The sequence below is a fragment of the Melanotaenia boesemani genome, chromosome 10, assembly GCF_017639745.1.
Source record: "Melanotaenia boesemani isolate fMelBoe1 chromosome 10, fMelBoe1.pri, whole genome shotgun sequence".
NCBI lineage: Eukaryota > Metazoa > Chordata > Actinopteri > Atheriniformes > Melanotaeniidae > Melanotaenia > Melanotaenia boesemani.
In genome coordinates this window covers 19757790-19766068 of record NC_055691.1, presented here as the reverse complement: position 1 = coordinate 19766068, position 8279 = coordinate 19757790, and the positions used below count along the sequence as shown (strand labels likewise).

Here is an 8279-nt window from a genome sequence, read left to right as displayed (position 1 = left end):
TATAAATATAATGAGCCACAGTGCAATGATTGTATAGCATGCACATCACTGCACAGTCTGCAAATATGTATGTGTACATATATATATATTCATTCATCCATTCTCTGTACCGCTTGGTCCATTACGGGTCACGGGTAAGCTGGAGCCTTTCCCAGCATTAACAGGTGAAAGACAGGGTACACCCAGGACAGGTCACCAGTCCATTGCAGGGCCAACACATAGGAGACAAACAACCATTCACACTCGCACTCACTCCTAGGGAGAATTTAGAGTCATCAATTAACCTAACAAGCATGACTTTGGACGGAAGCCGGAGTACCCGGAGAGAACCCACGCATACACGGGGAAAACATGCAAACTCCACACAGAAAGGCCACTGCCCTCAAGGTTCGAACCTCCCCCCAGCCGAGATTCGAACCAGCGACTTTGGGAAGAAGCTCCTCATGAGTCTCTCTGTGTTCGCCTTAATGAGTCTTAAGAGATGGCCAGAGAGCAGCGACTCAAACACACCGTTGTTAGGATGCTGAGGGTCTCTCATGATCCTGTTCACTATGTCTGTTCTTCTCCTCATGAAGATGCCCTGGAGGGTGGGGAGTGCTGTACCCATGGTACGCTCTGCTGACCTCAGCACCCTCTACAGGGCTTTCTGGTCCCGACCATTGCTGTTCCCGTACCACTGGGTGATGTTACCAGTCAGAACACTCTCTACCACTTCATGGACAACTTCATGATTTTTAGAGAGACTCTGAACTTCCTCAGTTGTTTGAAGTAAAAGAGGCGATGCCTCACCTTCTTCATCTGGCTGTCTATGTGCAGGGTCCAGGATAGATCTGTGGTGATGTGCACACCCTCTCCACCAGTCCCATTCATCTTCAGAGGGGTATAGTTCCTCTGCTGTCTCCTCCCATAGTCAATAATCATCTCCTTAGTTTAGTCTACATTTAGCAGGAGGTTGTTAGCATGGCACAACTCTGTCAGTTTCTCCACCTCCCCTTCATTGTTGATGCTACCAACCACCACAGTGTCATCACAAACTTCACTATGTTGTTGGAGCGGTCCATGGCTACACAGTCTGAGTGTACAGGGAAAAGAGCAGAGGGCTGAGGACACAGCTCTGTGGGGATCCGGTGTTGAGGTTTCGAGGGCTGGAGTTGTGCCTGCCCACCCGCACCACCTAGGCTCTGTAAGTCCAGGATTCAGGCACACAGGGTGGAGTTCAGCCCCAAGCTGATCAGCTTGGAGAGCGGCATGGTGGAGATAGGAAATAAGAATAAAATCTTATTGACTTAAGTAATACTGTGCCATTAATTATTACAGGAAAGAAAAATGGGGGAAAAAAAGTTAAACCTGAGTGGCATTTTGTTTGCTGTATAGCGCAGTGGCCAAACAACCAGCTCATGGATGCACAACGAAAGAGAACTAATTCTACACATCAAAGTTTAGCAGTCCATATGCACAGCAAGGATAAAGGACACTTTTTTTTATTGAGGACAGTAATGTACATGTTTTGGACAGAAAAGAGAGATGGCTTGAGAACAGTGTCAGCCATCTATGTTAAACAGGAAAAAACATCTCTGAACAGTGGAGATGGCCCCAAACACGTCACCTATCCAGCACTCACAGTCCAGCTTTGAATCTCCTACCCAGGACGTTTCATAATCATTCACACACTGGACCTTGTGACCAAAACATTTTTGGCCATGCAGGTAAAGAATATAAAGATGATAATATATTGAATAGCCAAGAATGGTCAGGTGAGTCAGAGATGTGACCCTAACAACCCTTTTTTCGACCTCCAGGTTCAAGCTGTAAATAGTGCAACAGCATATGTATTCCTCAGAATTCTGACATGGTTTGTGTGAGATCTAAGGTCCAGAACTTTAGCCCTCCTTGTCCAAGATTTTTCAGTCGTGTCTAGAAAAACTGCAACCAACTCTCCCCGTGTTACAGGTCAGGGCTGCCTGCTGAGGACCACCACTGCGCTAGAGGGCGCTCTATTCCCGCCAAACTACCTGAAATATTCATCTGCTTCCGTTTTCTTGTCACGTTGTCCAACATGGCTGCGTCCATAGCAAAAATCTGCTGTTATGCATCGCAGCATGGATCCTGTACTCTACTAAAGCGATGGCGTATTGGCCTCACACTCACATCTAAATTTCACTATTCTTCCTCTTTACACAACGGACTGCTGCTCTCCTTACACAAACGCGGCATTTTGAAGGACTCGTTCCCAGAAAAGGCAGCGCAGGACCAGCTCCCCAGATTGCTCCAGTCCAATCCTCAGACTATTTACTGCGGCTTTGACCCCACGGCCGACAGCCTTCACGTGGGCAATTTGCTGGCTATCATCGGTCTTCTACACTTTCGAAGCGCCGGGCACCACGTGCTGGCCGTAGTCGGAGGGGCAACGGCACAAATCGGGGATCCGAGCGGGAAGACGACCGAGCGGGAACGGTTGAGCCCGGACGTGGCAGAGGCGAACACCCACGGAATCCGAGAGAGCATACAGAGGATTTTCACTAACCACGAGGTGTATTTTCATGATAGCTCCAGGACGCTGGGCACGGTGACTGTACTGAACAACCTGAGCTGGTATAAGAGCTGGGATGTGGTGGGCTTTCTGTCGGAGGTCGGTAGGCACTTAAGGATGGGCACCATGCTCAGCCGCCACAGCGTGCAGTCCCGGCTGAAGAGCGCAGACGGTATGAGCCTGACAGAGTTTACCTACCAGGTGTTCCAAGCTTATGACTTCTACCACCTGAACCAAATATACGGCTGCAAGATTCAGATCGGAGGCACCGACCAGCTGGGCAATTTGATGTCTGGCCATGAATACATTCACAAGTAAATGTCCATTCCAGACCTGATTCGGAAATCAGCTAGTTTATTGAATTCAAAATGCAGAATATCTTTGCAATATTTTGGGATCCATTCTACAGTTCTGCAAGCATCCTATCAAAAATACTTTATTTTGTGAATGGTTTTCAAGTTTGTGATTTCTCATGTCGGTTATGACCAAGCTCTGCATGTTAAGTGTTTAATTTTGTTATATACACACAGCAGCATGAGTGCATTGCATCTCCTGTTGCATGACACTCATTAATTCCTATTCACAAAACTCATATTTACCCAGTTATTTCACGTTAGGTTTAGACTTCTACCACCTGAAGTAAATATCTGTAGTTCCGCACCAACTAGTGGGGCAATATGATGAGTATACTTGTAAGTGAACTCATCAAATTACCCCACACAAAATATGCCCCATCTTATTTGAAGAAAAAATAGCTAACAAGAGAAATGTGTCCTAAATCTGCATGCACACTTGGATTATCTATCTTAAAAATCGGAATCCATTGAAAATATATGTCAAAACAGTTGCCAAATTCAAGCCACCACAAACATAACAAGCTGTCTTTCACATCAAGACATTATCCCCATTCTGCCCCTTTGTCCTACTGCTGTTTTTCAAGCATTTCATATATAATGTTCATTTAGCCATTCAAATGGCTTTCACTTTTCGCTTTTGAGGGGGTAGACAATCACCGCTATTTAATCCCTCACAAAGAGAAGGGCACCTCTTCTTTACTGGAAGGTCAGAGAGGAAATAGGGTTTGAGTCCCTGGGTATTGTGGAGGCGAATGTTCACTGCATCCAATTAATTTGCTGAGTTTCCTATTCATGAAGCTATTCTTATATTTACCCACTTGGCACCCATCTAAAACACCTTCAAGCTGCATTAACATATTTTAAGGAAAACCTGTGTTAATGGGCACTTGGAAAGTTTTTTTGTTTTTGTTTTTGTTTTGTTGTTTTTTTTTATGGATATCAAACTGGAAGAAGTCTGCTGTAAACCAGCACAAGTCTATGGCTTCTACCACCATATACATGTGTGTGGAGGCCCTGACCAGCTCTGTAATTTGGACCCGTTGCCAGCCTTTTAAACCTGTTATCCCCACAGAGTGAGCGGTGAGGAGGTGTATGGCCTGACCATCCCATTGGTGACCAGCTCTGTCGGGGACAAGTTGGGGAAAACTGCAGGGAATGCAGTTTGGCTCAACAGAGACAAGACATCACCTTTTGAACTCTACCAGTTCTTTCTCCGACAGCCTGATGCCAGCGTGGAGCGGTACGTGGAGATCATGTCTATTGACCTGTTAACTTTTAATACAGTTACAAGATTTTAAAAGCCTTTCTTTGCTGGTTAAGAAACAGTCTAGTAGATGTGGTGGTTTATTTGTGAATATTTTGTAGGTACCTAAAGTTGTTCACCTTTCTGCCTCTGGCAGAGGTGGAGAAGCTGATGGAGCAGCAGAGAGAGGATCCAAGTAAACGCCTCGCACACAAACGTCTGGCTGCAGAAGTGACCAAACTGGTGCATGGGAAGGAGGGCCTTGAGAGCGCCAAGAGGTGAGAATGGGCCCGTGTGCACACATGCTGTTTCTATAAATGATCTTTCTAATGTAGTCATTTCTTATTTCTTATGGTGGCTCTATTCAGCAGGGGCTCACACAGATGTAGAAAACCAGCAGAAATTGGAACTGTGCACAGTTGTAGAAGGTTATATTTCTATACTTATATTTATTATTTATCATTTATCATTGTAGATGTACCAATGCGCTGTATCACAGCAATGTGCAGGCCTTGGAAGAAATGAGTGATGAGGAACTTCAGGAGCTTTTTAGGGAGGCTCCTTTCCATGAACTGCTGTTGGAGCCAGGCACCACTGTGATAGATGCCTGTCGCAAGGCCAACGCCATCCCTGATGGGCCCAGAGGGTAGGTGCCCCTATAATCTTTTTTCTAGATCCAGATTTTCAAGTCGTTGGTATGCTGTGCAAATTTTTTTTAACCTGTTAATGAAAATGGCAGGGAGCATGGTAATATGCTAAATACTTTACAGAATTATGAAATGTCAGTCCATCTAAATTCTTTGTGCACTTTTGATCTGAAAGAGAATGGGTAGCTGTATCATTGTGTTATATTCTCAGGAACAGTCGCTGTTACAGGATACATCTTTGTTTAGATTCATGCTGACTTCTCTGAACCGTGTGTGCACAGAGACAGCTGATGCAAATCAATAAAGGGGGTTGTTGTGGACACAAACTGAATATGGACAGAAGTTATCTTGTGGCTCTTTGTGGAGAATCTCCTATAGAGGCTAAAGAAGAAGAGACCTGGTGTTTATCACCAGCCCCCCTACATTAATGCTAAAACTATGCATAGGTTGGATACGTCTGGATATACAAATCTAATGCGATCACTAGCAGTATGGATTCTTCTTTTTGCCCCTCTGCACCCTCTCAAGCCTTAAATTGGCAGTGCAAGTGTCTTTTGTTGTATTCTGTTTGCCCAGCAGTTTCCTCTAAAGCAGACTGCACAGAGTATTCAGCAGTAAGATTTCAAACCGTAGGGAGCAGAAATGCTCGGCTGAACCAAACACGAGTGCATTCTTTTGAAAAGCAAGATCATCTGTCATTTATTGTCTTGTGTGTATCATTATAACTTGTGTTCTCAGTACAAGTGTAACTTAAGAAATTAGCTTTGAAAAAAGTTGTAAGCTAACAATGATCAAAGGAAAAGCTTATTGTGTTTTTAATCCACCCTATTAGCATGCTAAGCTAAGGCTAGTTTGAACAATGAACAATTATTTTATTATGTTTATGATATTATTTATTTCCTGGTTGATTTTTGTACTTTATGTGTTGCTTTGTCCATTTATGTACAGCACTTTGTTTCAGCTGTGGTTGTTTTAAAGGGCTATATAAATAAATAAAGTTGAGTTGAGTTGGTTAGCTTAGTTGTAATTGTAATTAGCATAAACTTTAGATTTCAGTGCTAAAATTACTGCACAAGTAACGTCTCAGTTTATTGGCCGAACAACCAACATATGGAGAGTGTGAATAATTGAATAATTGAGTGAAGTCCCCATAGCTAATTTAACTTTGGTAGTAAGCTGGTGAATGTACCGTATGTTATGTGTGGAATAGAGTGCAGATTTTTGGGTGGTGCATGACTTCATCGTTCTAATTGGCTTCATTGGCTGCACCTGTGAAGGTGTAGATAAAGTACGCCTGCAGTGGTTTGCAGCCTCCTTCAGTTCTCTGCTGGACTGATTATCATAATGGTTCATTATAATGCATCACAGTTATTCTTTTTTTTACTATTTTCACTACCTCAGATTGGTTAGTTATAATCTTGTCCTAATTGGCTGTAAATGTTGGTGTGCAGGTATCAGATGGTTTCAGATGGGGGAGTGTGGATCAACCACAAGCGGGCCGACAATCCGGAGCAGGTGCTTGTCCCCAAACTCCACATCCTGTCGAATGGACTATCCCTGCTCAGAGTGGGCAAGAGGAACTTCTACATCGTCAAATGGCTCGGTCTGTGAGGCTGCCTGATCAAGCGGGGGGGGCCTGTAAACTGTAATGGACATTACGGGGAAGGTAGGCAACCAAACCTCAGCAGGGGACAGTAAACTTTGATGGACTGATATATTTATTAGAAGGCGTTCCCTGATTTTCTGTGGTGGTAATATTAATATGCACATGTAAATACGTATTCATCTAAATATGTTGTATTAAAAAGAATTTCATGAAAAGATTGTTTTCTGTTTACTTTGTGCAACTACAGTGTTTGACAATCCAACACTGGAGGGCGTCATTGTCCTTGTGGTGGTCTACTGGCAACCTCAGCAGCACCACATATCCTGCTCTGACCCTTAAAGTAAATATTTGCTCACAGTAAAATGAAATTGCATCATTTCTCACAAAATGGTTTTGCTTCTATTTTTATTAGATGGTTTGTTTTTATTCAAGAATGAGACCAACATCTCTCGATATAGTTGTTTTTTTTTTTTTTTTTTTTTTTGTTACAAGTGTAGCTGACAGAAAAAAAAGTTGTTTTTTATAATTTTGAGAAATTAATTTTGCATTTACTGCCTTTTTTAAATATCACAAATTTAGAATTTATTAGATTTTTTTTTTTTTAAGATCAGTGCAGGACATTTTGTAAATGTAGAAAGTTTTCAGTGTGGTGTAAATGTTTTCTAGATTCTACTATGCTAAAACCTCTAATCAGTCTTTCTTTTCCCCAATTAGATCGTTATATTTTTCACCTTCACGGATTTCTCATGTGTCAGGCTTTCTGTCACTAATACTCAGTCTTTATCCCAGGGTCTGATAATGATGAAGACAGTGTGTGTAGTGACAATAACCTTCTCCACTAGGGCCCAGATAAGTGACAAAAGCACCATGAATTAAGGTAAACATCCTTATAATGGGATGGACATAGTCTTTTTTTTTTTATTTTATTTTAGTTTTCATTTTGTTGAATATACCCATTTAATTCAAGTATTTAAAGTTATTTTATACAGTGGAATTCTTACAAGCAATTAGTGTGAAATGAAAATAATACCCACAGATGCGAAAGGCTGCATAGTCATTTTTGAATGATTATGTCTCAAGAGATTAATTTTTGTTTTGTTTTGAAGCTTGTGTAAAAATAATAACTTGCCAGGAAATGTGTATGTATATACTGTGTGTGTAAGAATATATTAATAACTATAAGTACTCAGAGTGCAGACCTCTGCAAAGTGTTTTCTTTACCCCAACTGATTGTGGACATTGTGTTTTTAATTGGGGATAATTTTGCCATTAGAGCTTCTATCTCCCCATAGTAAAAAAAAAAAATCCTTAAAAAAATTCCTGGATCCAGGAGAGGAGTTATGTAGCCAACAGCCAGACAAACCAGTGCCATCGACTACATTACCTCCACTTTGGCAGAGATAAAAATACAAAACTAGAAAAACTTCAGCCACTAGTTGGTGTACCTAATCAGTCCTTTTTCTCACAATATTTGAGAAAAGCTCAAGTAAACAATAGAGCAACCTAGTTAAGATGATCTAATTTTATTATGACTTAAACATTTAAAAGATTAACTCAATGTTTTTGTCTACATTCAAAGGAGTTAATATCTGACAGTAGGCTATGGCGGGATCAGTCAGTGGCTGCTTTGAGTCTGGTCATGGAGCAGAGGTTAACATCTCCTGCTCTGACTGCAGCTGGGAGCTGGGACTGGTGACGCGCGAGGACCGAGCTTTGGGAGTGCTTTTGTACGGGGGAGGTGCCTGCAGTAGCACGCACTGCTCATTGAGAAGGGTAAACGATTCGTGATTTCACCTCAGTCTTTAAAAGTCTCAAATAACATCAGAAAGATTTGTTGCTTGTAGCTTTTTTTTATGCGCACACACAAGAAGTGTATGAGTATTTTTGAGATACCTTT

The 8279-nt window shown here is 42.0% G+C and overlaps 1 protein-coding gene across 1 annotated transcript; it reads left to right on the top strand.

Annotated features, from left to right (window-relative positions):
• Positions 1–2051: 2051 nt before the first annotated feature.
• On the top strand, positions 2052–6597 carry yars2 (tyrosyl-tRNA synthetase 2, mitochondrial). Its single transcript, XM_041998104.1, has 5 exons — positions 2052–2844; positions 3959–4126; positions 4252–4407; positions 4605–4775; positions 6228–6597. Exons 1-5 carry the CDS (start codon positions 2057–2059, stop codon positions 6385–6387), a joined length of 1443 nt encoding a protein of 480 aa, XP_041854038.1. The 5' UTR covers positions 2052–2056; the 3' UTR covers positions 6388–6597.
• The last annotated feature ends 1682 nt before the right edge of the window (positions 6598–8279 follow it).